The sequence below is a fragment of the Peromyscus eremicus genome, chromosome 4, assembly GCF_949786415.1.
Source record: "Peromyscus eremicus chromosome 4, PerEre_H2_v1, whole genome shotgun sequence".
Taxonomy (NCBI): domain Eukaryota; kingdom Metazoa; phylum Chordata; class Mammalia; order Rodentia; family Cricetidae; genus Peromyscus; species Peromyscus eremicus.
In genome coordinates this window covers 100,563,489-100,590,339 of record NC_081419.1, presented here as the reverse complement: position 1 = coordinate 100,590,339, position 26,851 = coordinate 100,563,489, and the positions used below count along the sequence as shown (strand labels likewise).

The 26,851-nt window shown below is 39.9% G+C and overlaps 1 protein-coding gene and 1 long non-coding RNA gene across 3 annotated transcripts in view; one reads left to right on the top strand and one right to left on the bottom strand.

Annotated features, from left to right (window-relative positions):
- Positions 1-18,512, top strand: part of Trpm7 (transient receptor potential cation channel subfamily M member 7) — a 101,264-nt gene extending 82,752 nt beyond the window's left edge. The window contains exons 29-39 of one of the 2 annotated variants that reach the window (XM_059261326.1): positions 2,572-2,639; positions 5,196-5,230; positions 6,637-6,662; positions 8,452-8,502; positions 8,582-8,647; positions 9,826-10,109; positions 10,236-10,318; positions 10,457-10,662; positions 13,873-13,924; positions 14,024-14,130; positions 17,098-18,512. In XM_059261326.1, the coding sequence (XP_059117309.1) occupies positions 2,572-2,639; positions 5,196-5,230; positions 6,637-6,662; positions 8,452-8,502; positions 8,582-8,647; positions 9,826-10,109; positions 10,236-10,318; positions 10,457-10,662; positions 13,873-13,924; positions 14,024-14,130; positions 17,098-17,228 (1,109 nt within the window). In that variant the 3' untranslated portion in view covers positions 17,229-18,512. Of the gene's footprint in view, positions 1-2,568; positions 2,640-5,195; positions 5,231-6,636; positions 6,663-8,451; positions 8,503-8,581; positions 8,648-9,825; positions 10,110-10,235; positions 10,319-10,456; positions 10,663-13,872; positions 13,925-14,023; positions 14,131-17,097 lie in introns of both variants that reach the window. The other variant, XM_059261325.1, reaches the window with a different exon arrangement.
- LOC131909607 (uncharacterized) lies at positions 6,595-26,804 on the bottom strand. Its single transcript, XR_009378887.1, has 4 exons — positions 26,676-26,804; positions 23,664-23,737; positions 9,765-9,910; positions 6,595-7,571 (listed from the first exon to the last, which is right to left on the bottom strand). It is a non-coding gene; the product is annotated as an uncharacterized LOC131909607 (long non-coding RNA).
- Between the last annotated feature and the right edge of the window lie 47 nt (positions 26,805-26,851).

The window sequence follows — 26,851 nt, the reverse complement described above, 5'->3', positions numbered from 1 at the left end:
TGTTGTTTGTTTGGTTGTTTGTAACAAAATCATGTTTCCCAGACTGGCCTCAAACTCCCTGTGTAGCTCAGGGTGTCTTGAATTCCTGATTCTTCTACCTCAGCCTCCTAGGGCTGGGATTACAGATAGGTCACCATGCTTAGCATCCTTGTTTTTGAGACCAGGCTTCACTGTAGCCCAAGCTGGTCTCAAACTTTTAGACTCAAGTAGTCCTCCTGCCTCAGTGTCCCTAGTTCTTGTACTACAGGTGCATACCCACCATACCTGGCTTTGTTTTTGTATAAATGCCTATAATTGAAAGGTTGAATAATTGCGAAGTTTTCCTTTTAAAAACAGTGCTTTTTTTGTCCCCTCACCATCACTTTTTTTAATCTCTTTCTGTCACTGAGTTCAACAGTATATATTACTGTGGAAATTCGGGTTGGCTTGGCAATCAAATAATTACTACAGTGAGTGATAGCAGATTCAAGCCTAAAAATCATGTTAATAGCTGCAGAAAAGGCATTTGATAAAATTGAGCCATCTGTTCATGAATAAAACTTAGTAATGTAAGGATGGAGTTCTTTAATTGTAATAAAAGTAATCTGCAAAAAATGTATCAAAAATGAATTGTAGCTATTTGTATTTTATATTCTAGTGCTGGAAATAAGGTCAGTAAAAGAAATGATAGGATAGTACTTTAGGGTAATATGTGTATTGTTTCTAAAAATAACACAATTATATTGCTCTGTCTTATTTCATTTTACGTCACATCTCTTAAATTTGCTGGCTTGCTTTTTTATTTTATTTATTTGTTTGTTTGTTTCTTGAGACAGGGTCTCTCTATGTATCCCTGGCTGTCCTAGAACTTGCTATATAGATCTAGACTGGGTTGGCCTCTGACAGCAATTCCTGCCTCTTCCTCTCAAGAGCTGAGATTAAAGGTGTGCACCACTATGCCTAGCTCTTAGCTTTCTTAACTAAGTGTAGACTAAACTCTCTTTCCCCACCATTTCCAGACTGAACACATACACACAAATACACAAGCCTTCACCCTTTCTCACTAGTGTGGTCATGTCACGAGTTTATTTAAATCAGCATCCTAAATTCTTTGATACTTAACTAAATTTCTTTGAGATACTCAGAGTAGCATATATTGTATCATTTTCAGGTTACTAAAAAAGTTTTTCCCTGAGTTTTAGAATATGTTTGAACTTTCTGTGAGAATGGGTCTTCTTATGGCCCTTGAACTCAAGGCATTCATCCTGGCTCAGTCTCCTAAGTGCTGAAAGTGAAGGAGTGTGCCACCATGACTAACTTTTCTCTGTGCATTTGGCATAGAACTTTTTTTCTGAGATTTTTCATTTCTTGATCTTTCAAAAAAAAAGTTCATTTAGGATTTAAAAGAATGATTGTGACAACAAGGATATCATCTTAAGTCAAGAGTGGGAAGAATAATATAGCACTCTTCATTATTATCAGAGTAAAACATTAGGAACAGAGCAGTGGCAACCAGTAGTTTGCCTAGTTTCGTTATTATACATCCGTACTGTGAAATTAAAGTTAATATAAAAAAAATAGGTGGGCTAGAGAGATGGTTCAGCCATGAAGGGCACTGGGTGCTCCTAAGAGGATCCAGGTTTGATTTCCAGAACCCACATAGTGGCTCACCACCATATTAACAACAGCCTCAGAGAATCTTAATTAACTTTTAAATTTTAATGGTAATGAGACCAAAGTCAGGTAGATCTCTGGGAAGCAAGTGTGTTTTACATAGCAGGTTCCAGGCTAGCCAAGGCTACAAAGTGGGACCCCCTTCTAAAATAATAATAATAAATAATAATAATAGAGAAACCCTGTGTACTTCCATGGAACATCTCCGAACTTAAAGTTAAAAAACCTAACCAAACCATGCACAGTATCACAACCAAAAGTTATGGATACTTGGGTGGCAGAGGTAGTAGGATCATTTTTAAACTCAGGACAGCCTGAGTATCATGCACAGACACCTATATCTGAAAACAAAACCACCTAACCATTTCAAAAAAAAAAAAAAAAAAAGTACCCTCAAAGTATGTGTTATGCTGCGGTTTATGTAAAGTGGTAGGGGCTATTTAGTACATACATAAACTGACTGAAACACTCTCCAGAAAGATGCACAAGCAACAAATAGCCTTGGCTGTCAATAGGGGTAATTTGAAAATAAGAGAGAACTTGTTTTATGTTTTGCTTCTTACTGGGTTTTCACAATAAATTGAATAATTTATTTAGAATAAATTTTATGGCTTGGAGATTTATAGGCCTCTTATAACTCTTGGGTTCAGCTTTGTTGAAGAAACCATCTTATGAAGGTTATACTCTACCTAGAAACACTTTGCTTTGTTAGTTGTTTAGCTGGGGAATAGTGGTGCACACCTTTAATCCCAGCAATTGGGAGGCAGAGGCAGGTGGATCTCTGTGAGTTCGAGGCCAGCCTGGTTTACAGAGCGAGATCCAGGACAAGGCTATAGAGAGAAACTTTGTCTCAACCCTCCCCTCCCCCCCCAAAAAAAAAAAAAAGTTCAACTGTTTTTTTTTATTTTCTCGTAGCAGAAAGCAGTAGTAGAAGAATGTCTACAGAAGATTCCCCAGAAGTAGATTCCAAAGCAGCTTTGTTACCGGTTTGTATATTTCAGTTGAGTAGCATGTTGGCAAGAACAGATACATACTTACTAATTAATATTTAAAAGTCGTGATTAGTATTTTATATCAAGCCTTAAAAAACAGTTTTCCTTAGAAAACTGACCTCAGTACATGGTGACAGTCTCCTCCTGCTGTTGCATGAATCCTAATTGGTCTTAATAAAAAACCAGAGCCGGGTATCAGGATGAAAGCTGAAAGATCAGAGAAGCAGAGCAAGCCACAGCCACCACCTCTTACCTCACCAAATTCTTAGCCTGAAAGAGCTTGAATTCCTGTCTCCTCCCGCCTTATATTCCTTTCTCCACCCAGACTGTCACTTCCTATTTCATCCTTCCTGCTGCTGGGATTAAAGGTGTGTGCCACCACTGCCTGGCTCTTCTTTTAGACTGGATTAATTTCATGTAGCTCTGTGTGGCCTTGAACTCACATAAATCTAGATGGATCTCTGCCTCTGCCTCCCAAGTGCTGGGATTAAAGGTGTGTGCCACCATTGTCTTGCCTCTATGTTTAAGCTGCCTCTGCCCTCTGGTCTTAAGGCAACCTTTATTTGCTAAGAGTACAAACAAAATATCACCACATCCTGTTATGAACATTCAAAAAGTTTACACAGACGAAAAGCAAGACTTGTTTGAATTGAAGCTAATTACGTGAATTCATTCCCAGCCACTTGTGGTAGTGTTTGGTTTTTGTAAACTCTCCTTAAAACCAGGTGAACAAACAAGACCACTAGCTTAGGCGAAGGCAGATAAGTATCTAGAAATCAGTGCTCATACAGTTATATACAACAAATAGAACAATAACTTACATGATTGGGTTGTTAAGAATCACGTTATTAAAGTCAGGTGATATTAATCCCAGCACTTGGGAGGCAGAAGCAGGCGAGTCTCTGTGAGTTCGAGGCCAGCCTGGTCTACAGAGCAAGTTCCAGGAGAACCAGGACTATTATACAGAGAAACCTTGTCTTGCAAACTGGAAAACAACAAACAAACAAAACGCATGTTATTAAGCAGGTTTTTTTTTTTTTTTTTTTTTTTTTTTTGGTACAAATATTCAATCCCAGAACTGTAATCTCAATCCACAGATTGAGGCAGATGATCTCATGTTTGAGGTTAGCCTGAACTACATAGTGAGACCTTGTCTCAAAAAAACAACAAAAAAACTTGTTTCATTAGGAAAAGGAGTTTATTAATAGAATTTCACTGTGACCAGTCCTGTTCTCTAGGAGTCTGTGTTGAATCTAAGTTGTACAATACTGCAACAAAGTTCTATTAAGATGATTTCCTAACTATAGAGACTTTATTCAACCTCAATTATTCTTATTAAAAATAGAAAAAATTGATTATAATAATAAAACATTAGGTAAGGAAAAGATACTATTCAAAAATATTAGCAATTTCAAAAATATGTAGAGAAAGAAGTAAAATAGTCAACAGGCATGTTGACACATCTTATAATCTTAGTACTCAGTAGATGTAGATCTCTGGGAGGTCAAGGTCAGCCTGGTCTACAAAATGAGTTCCAGAACAGCCAGGGCCACACCATGAGACCCTGTCTCACAAAACCAAAAAAAGAAAACAACAACAACAACAAAATACTTTGTGATATAGAACACATGCCTGTAACCCTAGTACCTGGGGACAAAGACTGGAGGGAGCATGTTTAAGGTTAGCAAATTCCAGACCAGCTTTCCTGGCTACACAGTAATGGTCAAGATTAAAGACCAGATGTTTCTGTTGGGTAACAGGTGAGGCACTCTGAAGAGAGATTTACTAAGTAAGGCCAGAATGCAGCACAGATGAAGTACATTTAGATGGAAAAGAAAAAAAAGACCAGGGAAGTACATCTAATTGGCTGTGAGAAAGTAGAATTTCAAGAACTGTAAATGAATTGGGATTTTCTAAATTAATATGTAAAAATTCAAATTCAGAAAATATGAATCCCAGTCTAGGGAAGCTAAATATGTCTAGAAACATGACTAATAAGTTTACTGAATAGAAGCCATATGAATGGGTATATAAAATGGCTGCAGTGTCTTAATGCTTGTGTTTTCATCATTTTATTTGTATTTATTTGGTGTGGTTTTAATTCTATTTATACTTTGGTGTTCTTTTGGCAAGAAGCACAAATTATTTTTAGAATCAGAGACATGCTCGGAGAATAAGATTGTCATCAGAAACAAAGAATTTGAAGAACTAGAAATCCTGGAGGCTGGGGCATTGAGTCAGTATGTAAAATGCTTTCTATACAAGCCTCATGGCTTGGTTTCAGATTACCAGCAACCATGTGAAACCAAGCATGGGTTAAAGGAAGATAATACCCACATAGGTGCACAGAGAGACACAAACACAACTCTTGGAGAAAATAACGTTCCTGAATTTGCTTATTCCTCTTTATGGTTATTTGAAACAAGGACTTCATATTAAGTTCTCAGCCCTTCATTTTTAAAGAATGTTAAGAAACAGTGTTAAATAGTTAACATTGCTTCTAGAGAACTGCTTCTATATTGAAATTTTTGTGTTTGTTTTTGGCTAAAGGATTGGTTACGAGATAGACCATCAAACAGAGAAATGTAAGTAAGTCTTTTCTTAGTGGCCTGAAAAGTATCTGAATTAATGAGTACCATATTTGTTCTTCTGTCTTACCTCTTTTATACTCCTTTTAAGATATTTGTTATAGCATTTCTCATTTTTACAGAGAGGAAATTGGAGGAACTTGGTTAATATTAACATATTTGTCAGTCATTCTAATCAAGCATTATAACTGCTTTTGGAAAATACTTTGATGATTAGAGCAGTAATACACAGTATACTTGAGAAAGCTTTGGTACTGAAAAGTTATCTAATGAACGTGATAACTCCAGGACCAAAAGAGAAACAAAAAGCAGTCTGATGGGTAATTTGCCCCTCAATGACTGACACCCATTTGTCAGTACACCCAGATAAGTACTACTGGGGAAGAAAGGCAATTTTCAAGCAATACATATCAGTGTCTCCACTTTTGTGAATCTGAAGTAGGTATGAACACAGAGGAAAGTAAATGGTGTTGGCATAAATAAGTTAAGACTTAACTACTTTTAATCCCCTTCTGGGATTGTGTCTTTATAACCAAAGCTTTAGAAGATAAAAATAGAAGAAGTTTTGTTTTTGTTTTTGATTTTTCTTTTTTCTCTTTTGGTTTTGGGGATTGAGTCAAGTACTGAGAAAAGAGTAGCTCACTAGTAGCAGAAGAGTGAATAATGCTGGATCAAAATATTCCTTACAAAAACACCTTTACCTTACTAAAGTGAAGATGACCTTTGAGGCCAGTTGGAAAGTGGGAACTGGGAAGAGGCCATGGTCGTTCTGTGTTTACAGAGTCCTTTTGGATCTTGAACTTTAGGTCGCAAGTGAGGCTCAGAGCTGCATGGTGGGAGAACTCAGCCTGGAATTCATCCGGGTCACATCTCACTTCCCACTCCCCTTTCCATTGTATCTATCTCATTTGCATCAGAATCCTTAGAATTCAGAGAACTCCCACTTGGAATCAAGACTTGTTATAAATAAATGGATTGGATATTGAATCTTGCAAAATAATGCCTCAGTCCTTTTCATATCAGTCTGTGGGAGTACTTCTAGAATCATAGAAAATCATTTCCCAGCATTGTCACAGTACTGAGTGAGTCTCCACAAATACTGAGCCATGAGATAAAATATTATTCTATTAAGATCTAGTAGCCACCATTTTGGCTCCAAAATAATATTTATGTAGCCATAAAGTATAGGTACAAGTTGTTGGTAACATGAGTACATGTAAATAGATGCATGTCTGCATATGGAGTAGGAGAATGGCAAGTATTCAGACATACAGATCTGAATATCTTTATTCCTTTAGCTGCATTTCATTAAATAATTATGGTAACCTTATAAAAAAAACAAGTTAAATGATACTCAAAACTAAGGTTGTTGCACAGCTTATATTATTTTTTTATTTCCTTAGGCCATCTGAAGGAGGAACATTAAATGGTGAGTCTGTGTAGTAGATTTAGTATGAAAAATTAAAGGTCATAATTAAACCATTTACCACATTATCATAGGCAAGACATTTTAGACTTCAAATATTAAAAAGCCAAGGTAGTTGGAAAACTCTTCCCTCATCTTTAGTATAGATGTTTTACAAACACATGACCCACCCTGTGAATTATGATGGCCACTTTTCTGTCACCACTCCCCACTTAACCAGCACCCAAAACCAGAATATTGCTAATATGCCAGGCTCTTGCTGTGGCCTCCATCCTAACACGGTGGCTTACTTTATGGTACAATATAAATAGAGTCATAGAGATGTAATTGTTATACAGAGATTCATCAGTATTACTGTATTAGTGTAGTTTGTGCATTAATAGGATTTCATAGTATTTTCTTGTTGGAATATATTGAATTTATCCATTCTATTTGATGGGCATTTCAGTAGCTTCCAATGTGTAACCATTATGCTTTCTGTTGCTGTGAGCATTCTTTTTCATGTTTGGTAAACATAAATTTGCTTTCCATTGGTTATATGCCTATGGGTAGAATTGCTGGGTCATAGCTTATGCATATGTTCATATTCAGTAGTTACTGCCTGCCAGATAGGTTTTCAGAGTAGTTATTCCAGGCTGACTTCCTGCCTGTAGTTAACTGCTAGTCTATCTTCTACCACCAAAATAATTCTGAAAGATTTGATCTTGCCACTCCTCTGCTTTACATTTTTCCCATTGTCATTCAGTAAAATGCAGTGTCCTTTCTTTGCATGACATATTAGGCTCTTCACAATTTGATATTGCCTGCTTCTGTAGCTTCACCTCCTTCAGGTACGCTTATGCTCTTGCTCGTTAATTTGCAATCTTGGTTGCATATTCAAATCACTGTAGAGTCATCTGTGATACCACAAACCTGTGGAATTAGATATTGTGGACAGAGTATCAGTGGGTGATGTTCAGAAAGCTCCACAGACTATACTGATTGTATTCTTAAGTAGTCATTCATACTAAACTGCCTTGGGTTTCTCAAATGTAGCATGTACGATAGCACTTCAGATATTCTTGTACGTGTATCCCTAAAAATCCACTGCCTTGCAGATTGCTGTTTCTTCCCCCGTGTGAGGTAGCCTCTACCCTGATTAACCAGGCAGCCTTAATTACCCTCCTTTGTAGTCCTTATGATGCAAGTGTTTGTGTATAGGTGTCTGTATATACTATATCTTTTTATATTAACACAGTGTTAAAACTGTTAGCTTTTATTCCCTGTGTAATAGTAGATTCCTTCTCATTTATATTCTAAAACTTAGCACATCATAGATCTGTTATTCTCCCATCTCTTCTTCCTATGGTTAAAAGTAAAAATCCTCAAAATAGATAAATACATAAAATATAGATACCAGAGGAGAGGGTCTGGAGTCTCTTTACATTCCAGAAGCTCACTTCTACATTAGATCACCTAAAATGGTTAGATAGTTACTGTCCCCAACCCAAAAGGCCAGAAACAGAACATTTTTTTTTTTAAGTGGCAGGTGTGAAGGTGCAATTTATGTCAAGAGCTGGAGAGTGGAGCATCATGTGCTTCTTCCCAGGTGTTTGGAGCACAGTGGCCACTGTTTTGCCTCAGTGAAATGGAGTCATGTGATATGTGATAATAGTTTTGTTACCTTCCTTTTTTTCCCCCTTGGTTAGGAGAGGTTATGAAAGAAATTTAAGATTATTATTTGAGAATGTCTGAGCATAAATTTATGCTGCACAAGTGCTTTTTAAACAGTCTAATTTATTTACAATTTTAGGTCTTGCTTCTCCATTTAAGCCCGTTATGGATACAAATTACTATTATTCAGGTCAGTGATACTGGAAAAGCAAAATTTACTGATATTTGAATCATTAGAGATTTCATGATTTCTCTCTATTTCAATGCAGCTGTGGAAAGAAATAACCTGATGAGGTTGTCACAGAGTATTCCCTTCGTGCCTGTACCTCCACGAGGTAAATCCCAAAAATAAATAAGAAGCAACACTCAGTGATGTCTAATAACTTAGAACATGGGTCAGGACAGAATGAGAAGGATTCCTATAAAGAAATAACAGCTTCATGCACCTTCCTTGCCCACTAGAAGGGCAGGGTATACTTAATAGGAGGGAGCACTAGAAACCATGCTGTGTTCTCATTCAGACTAGAAGAACAGGGTATACTCAAGTGAGGTAGGGCAGGCATTAGAAGAAACCGTTCTATTTCAGAAACCTTGATCCATTGTCAGGTAGCAGAAGTGTAGGAAAATTGACATCATAGCATGTGAGACAGATTGCTCTAACCTCCTGTGTAGAACCATTTGAAGTTTACTTGCTTTCTAAAAATTTATCCTTGAGAGCTAAAGATGATGATTCAGTCAATAAGAAGATGAGTTCATTCCCCAAAATCCATGTGAAGAAACCAGGTGTGCCAGCATGTATTATCATTTTGGGGCACTCTGACCAGCCAGTGTAGCCTAATCACTGAGCTCCAGGCCAGTGAGAGACCCTGCTCCAAGAAGTAAAGTGGGTGGCTGCTGAGAAATCATAGCCTAAGAATCAAGTTACCTTCTGGCACCCACTTGCTCATGTGTATATGTACTCCCCGATATAGTTTGTCTTTAAAATATCTTTAATTTGAAACATGCTTATCTTTCAACATGAGTTCAGTGACACTAAATTGGTTTTTAAGTTTATTAGTTCTAATAAATGTTTGTGATTCATAAAATGTGCTGGTGTGTGCCCACGGAAACCAGAGGAAAACGTTGGGTGTTATACTCTATTACTCCTTACCTTATTTCTGTGAGACACGATCCCATTGCACCTGGAACTAGGCTGGCAGCTCACAGAGCCCAGAGTTCTAAGTAGCACTGGGGTTCCAGGTGCACATGTGCTGGCGTTTTACACGGGCTCTGGAGGTTTGCGCTCAGGGCCTCCCTCACGATTGCCCCACCAATTTTTTTTTCAGTGAGCAGTGAGCCACATCCCCTCTCAAAGAAGTGTATTTTTGTTTCCTGTTATTTATCACTTTTTATAAAATTGCAACTTTGGTTTTATCTTCTATTCCTTGCTTGGTATTAACCATAGATACTTACAAATATTTATTTTAATTTGTTGTTATACTTTAATCTCAAACTGTGTCTGTTCATCTTGCAGGTGAGCCTGTCACGGTGTATCGTCTGGAGGAGAGTTCTCCCAGTATACTGAATAATAGCATGTCTTCTTGGTCTCAGCTAGGCCTCTGTGCCAAAATAGAGTTTTTAAGTAAAGAGGAAATGGGAGGAGGTTTACGAAGAGCAGTCAAAGTACAGTGTACCTGGTCAGAGCATGATATCCTGAAATCAGGGCATCTTTATATCATCAAGTCTTTCCTTCCTGAGGTGGTTAACACATGGTCAAGTATTTATAAAGAAGACACGGTTCTGCATCTCTGTCTTAGAGTAAGTATTAGTAAACACATGACTGAAAGCCGTGATCTGACTTTGCTATTTTACCTTTTACAGTGTGAATAAACCAAATGAAATCTTAGTTTAAATACTAATCAAGGGATTTCTCCTCTTCTGTAGGAAATACAACAACAGAGAGCAGCGCAAAAGCTCACATTTGCCTTTAACCAGATGAAACCCAAATCCATACCATACTCTCCGAGGTAAATCTTAACGTTTGGTGAAGACTTCATGTTATTTAGATAGCAGTCTTTTTTTGGCATTCATTGTTGATGTTGAGTATTTATTAATTAGAATCTTACTAACAAATCTCCTGGTGATGTTTGTGTCTTTTCTATAAGGTTCCTTGAGGTTTTCCTGCTGTACTGCCATTCAGCAGGGCAGTGGTTTGCTGTAGAAGAGTGCATGACTGGAGAATTTAGAAAATACAACAATAATAATGGTGATGAGATTATTCCAACAAACACTCTGGAAGAGATCATGCTAGCCTTTAGCCACTGGACCTATGAGTATACCAGAGGGGAGTTACTGGTACTTGACTTACAAGGTAAAATCTATTACTGATTGAATTACTAAGGGGAAATTGTGTGGTAGGTTCTCACCTAATCATATATTCACATGATATACAGAAATCTGATCAATTAAAATCTTAGGCTGATAGGAAGTGTAAAATAAGTCACAATCATAGCAGTCTAGTCATTGGGGTTTTGTTGTTGTTTGTTTGTTTGTTTTGAGACAGGGTTTCTCTGTGAAACAGTCCTGACTGTCCTGGAACTCACTCTGTAGGCCAGCCTGGTCTACAGACCAAATTCCAGGACAGTCAGGGTTGTTACACAGAGAAACCCTGTCTCAGAAAACAAAAAAACCTTGATAATAGTTTAATTGGAATTAAATATCTTAGGTCTCTTCACTAACTGAATTCACTCCCTGTTCGTGTGACTAACACGGGCTTTCCTTTAGTAGGATGGTTTTAGGTAGTTGACTTCTTGCGTGGCAGCTGCTTTTACCAAGAGAAAATGCTCAAACTTTCCCCTGCCCTGGTTGGTTGGTTGTTTTTTGACAGACTCACAATGTATCCTTGTACTTATATCCTTGTCTGACCTGGAGCCCACTATGTAGACTAGGCTGGTCTACAAACTTAAACCCAAGAGATCCCCCTATCCGCCTTCCTTTGCTTCCCGAGTGCTGGAATTACAAGTGTACACCATTGCACCTAGTGGAAGAGTGCTGAAACTCCTAAGAGTTTGTTCGAGAGTCTTTCAACCCATTTTCTCTCCCTCACATGTGATTTTTCAAAACATGCTAAGCAAACACTCTGCTATTACCACTTTTCTTTTAACAATTGTGTGTATATGTGTTTAGACTTTTTGAGTTTTTTGTTTTGTTTTTCTTGAGACAGGATCTCACTGTGTACCTCTAACTAGCCTGGAACTCTCTGCCCTCTGAGTGCTGGGCTTAAAGGTGTGCATCACCATCTGAGTCGTGTGTGTGTGTGTGTGTGTGTGTGTGTGTGTGTGTGTGTGTGTGTGGTGTGGTGTGGTGGCACACATGTCAGAGGACAACTTTGTGGAGTTGGTTCTTTGCCTTGGTCTTTTCCCAGATTCTGAGAATCAAACTGAAGTTCTCAGGCTTGTATCTTCAGGTAGCAAACTCCTAAATCCATCTTTCTGGTCCCCCATCATAGACACCCATTTTTTCTTTAATTTTTAAAGATTTTTAATTTTTTTTTTTTATGTGTATGATTTTACCTCCATGATGTCTAAGCACTACATGTGTTCCTGATGTCCGTGGAGGTCAGAGGAGGTCATTGGATCTCCTGTAACTGGGAGTTACAGACAGTAGTCAACTCCCGTGTATGTGCTGGGAACTGAACCCTGGTTCAGTTTATGAAGAAGACACAGTTTTTCTTCTGGAAGAGCAGCAGGTATTCTTAACTGCTGCACCATCTCTCTAGCCCGCCCCCTCCCCTCTTTTTTTTCTTCCTCCTTTTCCTTTTTTTTTAAGATAGTGTTTCACTAAGTTGTCAAGCTGGCCGTGACCTCATTCTTTAGTCTAGTTAGGCCTTGAGTTTTGCAGCTCTTCTGCCTCAACTTCTCAAGTAGCTGAGATTACAGTCCTGTGCCATTAGGCCCAACTGAGCCATTTTTTTATAGAATATTTTAGATGATTACTATGACAATTTCATGATACAGAATACAGAAAGACCAAAGTATTCCCATTTTGGTTGCTCTTGTGAAGACATACAGAAACTGCAACTCATCACTCCCATCTATGCTCACAGATTATTACTGTTTATTTTTTAGTTGCTTGGGTATGATATGGTGTGCTGGATTTTTCAAAACTAGGATTACTAAATACATGTTTTCAACCTAACACCTTAGGTGGCTTCTGTCACTGATGAGTCAGAGTCACTGCTTTCAGTGCCTGTGTGATAGTTTGTAGTGTGGAGGAGGTGCATGATGTGTACCTGCGTTGGTAGACTAAACTGGTGTAGTGTAGAGACTAGTGCAGTTTTGATTTCAGTAAAGCTCTACCAGACTACTTTCAAAAAAGGTTCTAGGTCCATCTATCCACTATTGATAGAGTACTGAGCCTTTTCAGTCTTTTCCAATCCATTGGGTAAAAAGTAGCAGTATTGGAGTCCCAGGAGATGACTGAACTGCCAAGCCTGACAGATGATTTTGATCTGAAGAATCTGTATCGTGGAGACAGATAACTACTGACTTCTGAAAGTTGTCATCTGACCTCTGTACATGCACCATAGCATATACATATTTACACAAACTCTAAATGTTCTTCAGAACATTTTTATAAAATAGAAATATATTGTTGGTGTTTGTTTTGCTTTGCCTTTTTTGTCCTGTTATTTTGTTACTTGTTTTTGTGAAATGGGGTCTCATTTATCCCGGGCTGACTGCTACTTCACTGTGTTCAAGAATGACCTTGAATACAGATGTGTGCCACCTTCACAGTTTATTCATTGCTGGGGCTTACATCCAGAGATTTGTGTATGCTGGGCAGACACTCTACCAGCTGAGCCCTGGTATCAAGTTTTAATTCTACATTTTCCACTTGTGAAACTGGACCATTTTAATTGGGTTTCACTGTAATGGGTTTAAGTATTTGTGATTATTTAAAAAAGATTCAACCAACTTTTTTTAATACCTCTGGGGAAGGCTGAAGGTAAAAATAAAAAACCAAAACTTTTCTTAAATGCCAAATAAATGTTCCATAGGACTTTTTAAAGCCTTCAAATAGCAAAGCACACTTTACTAGTGGAGGTGAGCCCTAGGCAGCTTGTGCAGATGTGTGTGCTCTACACTCTTCCACCAACTCCTCCCTCATCTCCACTCTGCCCATCCTGCTTCCTCTGAGTCTGACTAGCGACTCCATTTTTCTTCCCAGAGCTCTGTCCATAAGCCCCTGCTGTACCTCCTGCCTAGCTATCAGCCATTTAGCTTTTTATTACACCAGTCACAGTGACATATCTTTACACAATATAATCAAGTATCTCAAATATCAACATTGTGCCCACCTCACCCACTCTAAGATGTAATTTTAAGCATATCTCAGATATGGTGGAGTGCTAAAATATTAAGTTGTGAAATATCAAGAGAGAAAAGTACTACTTTGAATAATTTAACAATGTAATTAAGAATAATGCTATAAAACCTCTCCAAACCTTTTTATTATGTAAACATAAATGCTTATATCGATTGCATAATACATGTTGTCTATTTTATGTCTACACTTAAAGGTGTGGGTGAAAACTTGACTGACCCATCTGTGATAAAAGCTGAAGAAAAAAGGTAAGAAGATTTAACCATTTCATTGAGGCATAATTTGCTGTTTTTAAACTCCACGTTTCCACTTGAATAACCTCCCTTCTTTACTTGCCAATTCTGCAGATCCTGTGACATGGTTTTTGGCCCTGCCAATCTAGGAGAAGATGCAATAAAAAACTTCAGAGCCAAACATCACTGTAATTCTTGCTGTCGAAAACTGAAACTTCCGGGTAAGAAAGTTCACTCCTTTTCTGTTGTTATGTAGCCCAAGTTAGCTTTGAACTCGTGATTCGTTTGCCTTAACCTCTGGGGTACTGTAATTACACATTTGTCCCTGGCTTTTGTGTTTTTAGTCCATATGGCATATACATTGTTATCTGAGTTGTTTACAATAATAAAGAGGCCATAGGTACAAAGATTTGGTTAATTGGTCTGGAATTCCTGTGGCAGCTCCTTATATATACACATGAACTCTTCTTCATTACTTATAAAAACAAAGCTCGTCCATTTAATTTATTTACTATGTCTGAAGAATGCCAGAAATCATTCTAGGTTTTGGTGGTAAAGTAGTGAATTGTTTCTTGATTCACACTTTGGGATGATCTGTATAGTTAACAAAGATAATTTCATTACTTTTCTCTACTGTGTACCTTGTTTTTACCTTTGAGGTCTTACACTGACCAGGCTTTCCGGTGCAGTGCTAAGATGGGTACAGCAAGGACAGTATCTCTTACCTTGGTCCTGGAAGCATTGAGTTTTCTAATATTAAGATAATGTTAAGTGGGGTTAGAGAGGCTGTCTGTCAGCAGTAAGACTTTGGGTCTTGTGGAGGACCGAGGATCAGTTCTCAACACCAGCATGTATAAGCTTACAGCTATCCATAACTCCAGTTCCAAAGGATTTGGCTCCCTTTTCTAGTCAACGAGGACAGGGCACCAGACACAACATGTGATGCACATACATACACGCAAGCAAAACACTTGTTTGTACACATACAAAAGTAAGCAAGGCTTAGAGGGAGAAAATGATTTTTATTTTTTTAAAATAAAATTTATATTAAAGATGTTAACTATATTTTTGCACTTGGATTAGATTGAGAAAATTTCTTTTTGTTTCTTAAGAATGTTGTTTGGTAGGCATAGTTATGCACGCCTTAATCCCAGCCTTCAGGAAACAGGCTGGTGGATCTCTGAGTTCAAGACCAGCCTGGGTGACACAGGGAATTCCAGGTTAACAAAGACTACATAACCCCCTCTCCCAAAGTGGGGGGTTATTTGTTCTTGGAGAGTTCCACACAGTGGCTGTGGACCACACTCCCACGCCTGCCCTTCGCCTTCTTCCCTCCTGCCTGTGTGTCCTCTTCCTTTTTTCTTTAACCTATAAAGTCTTCTTGTGCTACCCAGATATTCCCAGATGTGTCGCCTTCCCCTGGAGTATGGTTAACTCACCAGGGACTGTATTTTATTTATTTATTTTTGGAGTCAGGTTCTCACTTGTACCCTTTGCTGTCCTGGGAATTGCTATATAGGCCAGGCTGGCCCTGAACTCATAGAGATCTGTCTGCCTCTGCCTCCCACCTAGCCACATCTGACTGATTTTTTTCTTTATGTGGGTTCTGAGATTAGAACTCAGGTCCTCATGCTTATGTGGCAAGTATTTTACTGACTGAGCCAGCTCTACAGCCCAGAGACAGCTTTTTTCTTTTTTTTTCTTTTTCTTTTTTTTTTTTTTAAAGAAAACTGACTCTCAGATAGTTCCTTGACTGGGTAGACCTGGATAGCTGCCTCCCCTCTCCTGTTGACATTAGTCTGCATGGGGCTTGTGCATATTGTTCAAACCTATGAGTTCTTACATGCAGCTGCCCTTTTGTATCTGACAGACACCGTTTCCTTGTGTTCATCCACCTCCTCTGGCTTAGCCCTTTCTTCTACAATGCATTGTATGTCTCTTGGTGTTTAGTGTGTGTGTGTGTGTGTGTGTGTGTGTGTGTGTGTGTGTGTCTGCGTATTCAAGATACCAACCCTCTGTCAGATATATAATTGTTAAAGATAATTCCCATTCTTTGGCTCTCTTCACTCAAATGATGATGTTTCATGCTGGACAGAAACTTTTTAATTTCATGAAGTCCTATTTATTAATTGTTGGTCTTATTGTCTGCACTGCTGAGGTCCTGTTTAGAAAAATCCTATCCTGTGCCAGTGAATTCAAGCCTATTCCCAGTTCTATCCTATACCTGATTCAGGGCATCGGGTCTTCTGTTGAGCTCCTTGATCAGTTTGGAATTGAGTTTTGTGCTGGATGAGAGAGAGGGATCAATTTTCATTCTTTCACATGTAGCTATCCAGTCTGAAAGCACCATTTGTTGAGTATGCCCTCTTCTCTCCAGTGAGTCTTGTTGGCCTCTTTGTCAAAAGTCAGGTGACTATAGGAGTGGACACTTAAATGTGCCCATTGATCTGTGGGTCTGGTCTGTGCTGCCCCCCGTGATGTTTATATTACTATAGCTCTGTAGTGTACCACTTGAAATCTGGAGGGTGATTTTTTTTTTTCATGATTATAAAGAAGAGGAGGAGGTTTTGCTCTCATTTATGTTTCCCTATGAAATTTAAAATTCTTTTTTGGGCTCGAGAGATGGCTCAGCAGTTGAGAGCACTGGCTGCTCTTCCAGAGGATCCAGGTTCAATTCCCAGCACTCACATGGCAGCTCACAATTGTCTGTAACTCCATTTCCAGAGGACCTGGCATCCTCACACAGACATACATGCAAAACCCAAAAACAAGTAAATAAATCTTTAAGATTCTTTTTCAATTTCTGTCAAGAACTGTGTTGGAATTTTGATGGAGATTACAGATTGGATCTGTAGATAGCTTTTGGTAGGATAGATAGCCATTTTCACAATCTTACCATAACAGTCCATGAGCATGGGAAGTTTTCTTCTGGTACAAGACTTGGACCTCCTAAGCTTCACAAAAGCAGGGTCTTTTATACTGTGTTCATTACTATATTGTCATACTTACGTGATTTACTGATTTGTGGTCCTCATGTAATAATTGTATAGAAATGTATGCCTATTAAGTGTAAGATTAAAGGAAATAGATCTGACATGATTAGAGGAAAATTGATGTAGAAAAATGTTCTTAACTTTTCATTTGTAAATATACTGACTTTTCCCCCCCTGCTGGGGTTGTGAATGTAGATCTGAAGAGGAATGACTATACGCCGGATAAGATTATATTTCCTCAGGATGAGTCATCAGATTTGAATCTTCAGTCTGGAAATTCCACCAAAGAATCAGAAGCAACAAATTCTGTTCGTCTGATGTTATAGTACTGAATTATTGATTTTGCCTATACTTCACAAAAGTGTGACTGTCATTTTTCCTTCAGGAAGGAATTGATGATATAAAAATGTGTGTGCAAACTGAGCTTGCTGGCCCCACACATAGTTTAGAGGTTAATGTTCTCATTGAAAAGCGCCTTGATACAAAATGCAACTGGGAAATGTTAACAGTGATTGAAAGTTAGTGTTTTCAACTGGTGAAGGGCTCTTTTGGCAGGGGATCTGAAACTTTGCTCCTGTCAAGGGTAGTGATTTCCTGTCACTCGGTGCAGTCCTGTTAACCAAAGTCAGTTGTCTCTGAATTGTATTGGTTGCTCAGTTACAGCCATTCAGCTAAAGAAATGAAATCACGCAGCATTTTGGTTAAATGGCAGAAGTCTTCATCAGTTTGGTGTGCTGCATGGTAATGATACTGGCTTTCAACTAGATTTGTGGCCACAGGAAAAATGACTCCTTACTGTTCTAGCTTCACGGGCATCTTAAAAAGCCTGCACTGACAACCATGTGTCTTCCCTCTCGCCTTCCTTAGTATTGAGTATCAAATCCAGGGCCTCATGAAGACCATTTTGTAAGAGGAATTTTATTTAAGAATCAACTTTAGATTCTGTTTATGGATACAGCCAGTTTCTTGTTAAACAAAGCCTGAATTGTGCACAAGGGTTTTTTACATTATTTTATCAATGTTAAGTAAAAGAAAGCCATGGTGTATGAGAACTCACTGTTCAATGGTGTCTCCTGTGAGGAAGGTTACAGTTGTAACAACCTGCAGTTGCATACATCTCCAAAGATTTACTGACTTAGTGTATCCAATCAGAGTGTCGTGGGAGCTCTCACATTGAAAATTGTGTAGGAATGTGTCAATGTGAATTCTGTTTTTGGTACTTATTTAAGAAATCAGTTGTTGGATTATCCTTATACAGTATAAGGAGATCACAATCCAACTTTATGCCAAGAAAATGTAACTTAATTGCCCAGATATTTTTGCATATTCAGCAACAAGAAAAGCTTATCATTTGTCTCAAGTTTTATGCTTTCTCTTTCTTTTCATTTGCTAGGTACTAATTTTAATTTTAATTTGGAAGGGAGCAGTGTAAAGCTTATTTGTATTCAATAGTGTATCTCATAGATACAGACAAGGCAAGCAGAGATAAGCTGTTTAAATAGTGTTTAATGTTGATGTGGAGAGAAAAAGTGTATTACTTAAAGATACTATACCATATACATTTTGTATATCATTAAATCTTTAAAAGAAATTAAATTTATTCTTGTTTACAGATGTTGAATGAGTTTACTCATTATGAAATGTGTGATTTTTTTTTCAGTGTCAGTTTGTGTGGGCGTGTCCATGTGGCCTGCCATGGATTGTGTGTGGTTAGAGGACAACTTCAGGGGTCAGTCCTCTCCTTTCACCTTAAGAATATTTTTTTTTTTTACATTTATCTATCTATTTTGGCTGGGAGACATGTACATCTTATGGTGCGCATGTGGAGGTCAGAGAATAACTTGCAGGAGTCAGTTCTTTCCTTCCACCATGTAGGTTCCAGGGATCAAACAATTGGGGTTCCAGCAAGCATTACCTGCTACTGTCTTGCCAGCTGCCTCAGCCTTATTTAGACAAGGCCTCTTGACTTTGAGCACCGTGTGCACAGGGCAGCTGGCCCTTGTGTGTCCAGGGATTCCTCTATCTTTTCCTTCCATCTCTCCGTACTGCACTCTGGGGTTACAGGTGCACACTGCAGCAGGCTTTCACATCTGTGTAGTACACTCTGGGGGTACAGGTGCACACTGCAGCTGGCTTTCACATCTGTGTAGTACACTCTGGGTTACAGGTGCACACTGCAGCTGGCTTTCACGTCTCTAGTACACTCTGGGGGTACAGGTGCACACTGCAGCTGGCTTTCACGTCTGTGTAGTACACTCTGGGATTACAGGTGCACACTGCAGCTGGCTTTCACATCTCTGTAGTACACTCTGGGGGTACAGGTGCACACTGCAGCTGGCTTTCACGTCTGTGTAGTACACTCTGGGTTACAGTGCACACTGCAGCTGGCTTTCACGTCTGTGTAGTACACTCTGGGGGTACAGGTGCACACTGCAGCTGGCTTTCATGTCTCTGTAGTACACTCTGGGTTACAGGTGCACACTGCAGCTGGCTTTCACGTCTCTGTAGTACACTCTGGGTTACAGTGTACACTGCAGCTGGTTTTCACATGGCTTCTGGGGATCTAACCTCAGAGCTTACAGGAGTCAGTTCTCCTTCCACCTTGTGGGTCCCCGTGCTTAGTGGCAAGCACCCTTCCCCATACACTGTGTCTGTCATTGTACTTCATCCTTGCAACAGTCCTATAAAGTAGATGCTAGTCTGTTTTGTAGAAGAAAGAAATCAAGGTTACTGTAAATGTTTTTAGACTGTAGCTAGGTTAGGATTCAAACCCAGGCATGCTGGTTTTCCCATGCCTTTAAGTAGTATCCTATACTGATTGTCAAACCCAATGATGGTTGATGGTTACTTTTTTTTTTTTCCTTCTTTTTGGTTTTTCGAGACAGGGTTTCTCTGGGTAGTTTTGGTGCCTGTCCTGGATCTTGCTCTGTAGACCAGGCTGGCCTCAAACTCACAGAGATCCACCTGGCTCTGCCTTCCTAGTGCTGGGATTAAGGGCTTGCGCCACTGCTGTCCAGCTGATGGTTACTTTTAACTGTCAACTTTGACACAACTTAGAACCACCTGGGAAGAGAGTTCAGTTGAAGAATTACCTAGCTCAAGTTGGCCTCTGGACGTTTCTATGGGGGATTGTCTTAATTGATGTGGGAAGTTCTCTGCTCTGGGACTCTGGACTCTGTAGAGTAGGAGGGCTGCTGAGCACAGGGCAGTCACTCCTGCAGACTGGCTGGAGCTTCCCTGAAGTGCTGAACAGGGACCTGCAGTTGTCATTTAGTCAGGAACTCTCATCACAGCAACAAAAGAAAAACTCTTAAGAGTGACCATTTCCTGGACATTGCACTCAAACAGACACATTCCCTTTCACTTTGTTGTTGTTGTTAATTCTGGAGAGTGAGTTTATCTGTAAATGACATTTTTATCCTGAACAACTGTTGCCTTTGATTGTTGATGTTCTTAATTAGTAATCTATGTTTGAAAATAGCACTGATTTAATTTCTCCTTTCCCTTCTGATCTCATCCTGCTGAAGAGATTTAAACTGTCTTGCCAAATCAATTTTTTTTTTTTTCTTTTTGGAACGCCCTCTGTAGACCAGGCTGGACTCGAACTCACAAAACATTGCAGCTTGGATGGAAAGGTATCCTGGCAGTCAGGAGCCAAGGAATACTACCACAAAGCCATTGTAAGCTTAGCAGCAGCTTACAGCCCTGTTCCAGGGAAAGGTTTCTCCAATATAACAACTCTACACTGGCAGGGGAGTTTCCCCAGTGAGTCTGTTGCAGCTCTGCTCTGCTCTGGTGAAGTGTTATGGGAAAGTTTCCCCAGCAAAAGTGTTAAGTCCTGCACTGCTCCACTCTGCTCTGCTCCAAAAGTTGTTGCAACTTGGCTCCCCTCCTACAAAAGTGTCACACCACACAACAGGCCTCATTCATGAGATTTACTAGGAAGGAAAAATCCAGGAGGGTGGCTGCCTCTGGGATGAGAAGCAGCAAACTGAACAGGGTACAGAGCTTAGATTGGGTTTCTTTGGTGAGGGAGCTTTCCAGGGTGGTTTGGGATTTTAGGTTTTTGTAGCCTGATTGTGGGGCAAGCTCAAGGGTCAGTGGGGTTTCATGCCCTGGTCCTAGGGTCATGTCAGGGTGTTTTTCCTTGGCCCCTTTTTTTTTTTTTTTTTCAACCATACATAAAGACCTGACTACTTCTGCCTCTCAAGTGCTAAGATTAAAGACTTGGGCCACCATGCCTGGCTTGATGGCTCAGTAATTAAAAGCATTTGCTGCTCTCCCAGAGGACCTGCTTCAGTTCCCAGTTCCCACATGGCAACTCACAACCATCTGTAACACTAGACCCACAGGATCAGATGCCCTCTTCTGACCACCAAAGTCATCAATGCATGAAAATTGTGCACATGCACATTCAGGCAAGACAGTCCATAGACTCATTAAAAATCTTAAAGTTTTCCCACAAAATCAAACAATGATATGGAATATGTTTGAGTAAACAGTTAAGGCAAGAATTCCTAATAGTTGTTAATTGCTTATGAGTTAGTCACATGCAGAAAAGCTGTTCATGCTGTAGACTTTTTCTCCCTATTTACTGAAACTATTTTCACACAAGACATCTTGTGTTGGGAGGCCCCACATTATCTGTGGGCTTTTCCTTAGGGAGAATCCCAAGCTCAGAGGTGTTCCAGTTTTCTCTGATGCATTTTTTGTTTTCATAGGTGCTTGTTATAGTATGAGGGCAGAAATACTGTTTCAGTGTGTAGCACCCATCAGGACAACATGGCCTTCATACCCTTTTCTACCCAACAGATAGCTCTCTTCCCTATGTCACATATTGCACACATGATATATATGAGAAAGCATAATAGACAGACATTAAGAGCATATATATCATCTGGGTGTGGTGGCGCACACCTTTAATCACAGCACTTGGGAGGCAGAGGCAGGTAGATCTCACTATGTAGAGCAATGATACATTTATCTAATTATTCCTTACCAATAAAATCGGGAGTTAGATATCAAGGTAAGACCCTGAATGATCAGAGGAGTGGCAGAGAAGTGACCAGTGACCTCAGACACACTGAGATCCTCTCTAAGCCCCGCCTTACTACTTCCAGTTTCTATGTGTCCTCAGTCCTCCAAAACCTCTGAGATTAATTTTGGTCAGCTAGTGGCTAGCTCCACCCTCTGATTCAAAACAAACTTTATTGTCAGAATGTGATCAAAATATCACAACATTTCTCCCTTTTTGTCTAAATAAAAAAGCAAAGGTTTTAAATCTAACATAGTAAAACTATATACAATAAGAATAATTGCCGGGCGGTGGTCGCGCACGCCTTTAATCCCAGCACTTGGGAGGCAGGCGGAACTACAGAGGGAGTTCCAGGAAAGGCGCAGAACTACACAGAGAAACCCTGTCTCGAAAAACCAAAAAATAAAAATAAATAAAAATAAAAATAAAAAAAGAATAATTATCAGGTAAGAATTACATTCACAATGCCCAATCAATTTACATTTGGCAAATGCAAACAAAATATTCCATTATTTATCCTATCTTGGTGAGACCAAAGATTTGTACCTAATTTTCTTTCTAACTTGTATTACCAACCCAAAACTATCCTTTTATGTATCTTTAAACCTTATATACTTTACACTTCTTTTATGAGTTTCTTTTCTGAATTTGGTAACAAGGAAAACTATAGCTATCTAGTATTTAACTCCATCAGAGACCCAAGAAGGAAATATTACCTGAATAGGAAATGCAGAGCAAACAACTTCCAAAACTAAGAAATGACAGAAACAGCTGGCTGCCTGGACAGTCACCCAAGGTTCCTCTGTAACATTAGGGCATCCATCTTCAGCTTACAGGCCTAGAATATCTGACACATTTTTGTGAAGCAAGAATTTTGAAGGACTGTCCCACCTTGTCTTGGCAAAGTTCAGCAGTCACTTGGGTCCTGTTTGTCCAATTTGGACAACATACTGTCAGCAGTTGAAGCAAGGGCAGTTTCTTGCCCAGGGGCTAACTTTTGCCACAAAGAAAGCAAACTCCATGTGGAGTTTCTTTGATGCCCATCATATTCTCTGAAGTAGATTGGTGCTGTCAGGAGCAGACATGTCTCATTGTCATAAAAAGCCTTATATTATTAAAACATCTTAAATGCCATATTCTGTAGATCTCTGAAGTGTTTGAAGACCACTTGTCTATCTTTTTGACATTGAAAACATACCTAACATGACTAGAAGTTTGATTGTAATAGGTGGCTAACTACTAATCTGCATTTTTTATTATCCTGAATAGTTTATAATAATAACCTTCAAGGACTAGAAATTTACATTGCATTGTTAAATGAGCTGCTTAGGTACAATATCTTAAAGAAGAGTAGACACATATGCACAGTATGTTCTAACAAAAATAACCAAGTTTGTATCAGTATACAGAAATACTTTAAGAATAGAAACATATACAGTATAACAAAAATAACCTTAAATTTGAATCAATATACAAAAATCCATACCAATGTAAAATATTTAAGATTAGTAGTTGCTCTATAGTTTAAAAGTAGATTCAGTAATCTACCCTTTTATCCTACTATTTCTATATCCCCCCTTTTTCTTTTCAGAAAGGATCCCCGAATCTAATCTTTGTTCAGCTTTTTTCCTGACAATGACCAATAACAACTTGTAACAGACCAACCCCCCTAAACGATGACAAATATCCATAACCCATTGAATGACCGAAAAACCACCCACACTACCTCTTGGGAATGTGGGCTTCATGTTCTTAAGATTACTTCCTGCTGTCTTGGGGTGATGGCATCTTTAGAGGAGCCTGAGAAAATTGGGGTAATGGTCAAGTCCTGGGAGAGCTAGCACTTGAACTCACAGATCCAAGAAGCATACCAATCCTTTGAGACTTTTTTTTTTCCCCACAAATGAGTATCATGATATAGCTGCCTCTGTTAGGAAAAGTATGAGTATGCACACTTAGGAGACATGTAGATGTATAAAGTGCATCAAAGTGTTTAACTATGTTTAAACACACACACTTTTTAATGTGGATGTGTGAATGCCTACATCTGTGAATGTGCACCATGTGCATTCTGGGTTCTGGTGGTGGAGGCCAAAAGAGTGTTGGATCCTCTGGGAGTATAGTTATAGGCAGTTGTGAGCTACCCGACTCCAGTGCTGGGAACTGAACTTATCCTCCATAAGAGAGAGGCCAGTGCTCTTGACCACTGAGCCATTTCTCCAGCCCTCTATGTTCAATTTTACATACTTTTTAAATTCTTTTCTTTGTGTATAGGTGGTTTGCCTGCATGTGTCTCTGCACCCTTTGTGTGCCTGGCGCCTTTGGAAGCTAGAAGAGGAGCTGGAGTTAGAGACAGTTGTGAACAGCCATGTGCATGCTGAGAATGGAACCTGGGTCCTCTGCGAGAACAGCCTGTGCTTTTAACCACTGAGCCATTTCTCCAGCCCTGATTTCTTTTTAATGTTGATGTATGTGGATATGTGTTTGTGGAGGCCACAGGTCAACCTCAAGCATCATTCCCCTCGGAGCCATCCACCTCGTTTTCAAAGACAGGGTCTCTTCTTGAGCTTACCAAGTAGACTAAATTGGCTGTCTGGCAAGCCCCAGGGATCCCTGTGTAAGCTGCCTTCTCAACACAAAGATTGCACGCACCTGCCACCACACCCTGCTCTTTTGCATGGGTTCTGGGGATAGAATTCAAGTTCCCATGCAAGTGCTTTACCAACTGAGCTACCTCCCAGAACTCATCTCGTAACATTTGGTGGCATTTTATGGTTAACCTTTAAGAGTGAAACTAGGAAAAAGATTGGGTAGAGCATTTGACTGGCATGCAGGAGGCCCTAGGTCTACCCAGCCCCAAAAGAAAGGAGAGAAAAGACAATTCAAGCAACCATAAAAGTACCCTTGTAAGAAGTCTAAATTGGGCTGGAGCGATGGCTCGGTGGTTAAGAGCACTGCTGCTGTCCCAGAGGACCCAGGTTTGATTGCCAGCACCCACATGGCGGCCCACAACATCTGTAACTCTAGTCCCAAGGGATCCTCGGCCCTCTTCTGGGTTTCACAGGCACCACACACAGGTAGTGTACAGAGCACATGTACACCACACACACAGGTAGTGTACAGAGCACACACAGATGAAACACTGGCTGTGATCAGTCTCTATTGCCAGCTTCCAAATAACAGCATGGACACTTATTAATTATGAATGATCAGCCTTAGCTTAGCTTAGGCTTATTTTCAACTAGCTGCTATAATTTAAATTAACCCATTTATATTCATCTGTGTCTTGCCACATACTGCCCATCCTGCATCCTCCTGGCATCTCCTCTGTGTGTCTAGATTCATCCCCAGTTCCTCTCTCTGCCTGGAAGTCCTGCCTATTTTCCCTGCCTAGCTATTGACCGCTTAGCTTCTTAGTACACCAGTCACCACAGTACACCTTCACACAGTGTACAAATATCTCACAACTGACACACAAGCTTTTTGTGCATGTAATTGAAAAGAGCACTAGTTGCTCTTGCAGAGGATCCAGGTTTGGTTTCCACCACTGGCATAGTAGCTCACAACCCGCTCACTTCAATTCTAGCACATCTGACGCCCTGTTTTGTTTTTTGAGGACACCAAGCACACACATGGTACACATATATACATGCTCTGCCAGAGCAGAGCTGTGATACTTCTCCCGAGCAGAGCTGTAACATCTTCACTGGGGGAAACCCTCGCCTGCAGGAGCAGAGCTGTTACACTTGTACTGGGATCAGCTTACTGATCAAACACTCATACATTTAAAAATATATGTTTTTTAAGTCTAAATAATGGGAATAAGCAAGAGTTGGAAATCACAGCGTTTACATCTGAACTGTCAAAAGCTGTAAGTTATAATGTGTATAATTTACTTGTATTTTAAACCTGTAATAGCAGCACTTTGTAGGCAGAGGCAGAAGAATAGTGAGTTCGAGGCTAGTCTGGGCTGCATAGTGAGACATTGTCTCAAAAGGGAAGGAAGGGCTGGGGAGATGTCTTAGCAAGTAAGAGTGCTTACTGAGCAAACCGGGTGGGATTGCACAATCATCTGTAACCACAGAGCCGAGGGGTAGAGACAGGGAAACTGTGGTTAGTAACATCGAGGAAGAGAGCTACACCAGCTTGCAGCTGGATATGAGACAGCCAAACTGACTAGGTAACCAGGAAAATCAGGAACTCTGGTGTAAGCATTGCAGCTCGGATGGAAAGAGATCCTGGCAGTTGGGAGCCAAGGAATGCCACAAAGTCACTGTAAGCATAGCGGCTTACAGCCCTGCTCCAGGGAGAGGTTCCCAGTACAAGTGTAACAGCTCTGCTCTGGCAGGCGAGGGATTCCCCCAGTGAAGATGTTACAGCTCTGCTCGGGAGAAGTATCATAGCTCAGCTCTGCTAGGGGCAAGTTTCCCCAGTGAAGTTGTTACAGCTCTGCTCTGCTAGGGGAAAGTTTCCCCAGTGAAGTTGTTACAGCTCTGCTCTGCTAGGGGAAAGTTTCCCCAGTGAAGTTGTTACAGCTCTGCTCTGCTAGGGGAAAGTTTCCCCAGTGAAGGTGTTACAGCTCTGCTCTGATCTGCTCAGGCGAAAGTTGTTACTTCTGGGCTCTGCTCCCACGAAAATGTCACACCACACAACTTACTCAAGATGTATAGGAAAGGAAGAATCCCGGAGGGTGGCTGCCTTGGGTGTTAAACAGCAGCAAACTAAACATGATATAGACCTTATATAGGGTTTCTTGGGGTCAGCGCTTTCCAGGTTGGTTTGGGATTGGTGGAGTTTTGTAGCCTGACTCCAGGGCAAGCTCAGGGATTGGTGGGATTGTGTGCTCAGGGACCTCAGGGATTGGTGGGATTGTGTGCTCAGGGACCTCAGGGATTGGTGGGATTGTGTGCTCAG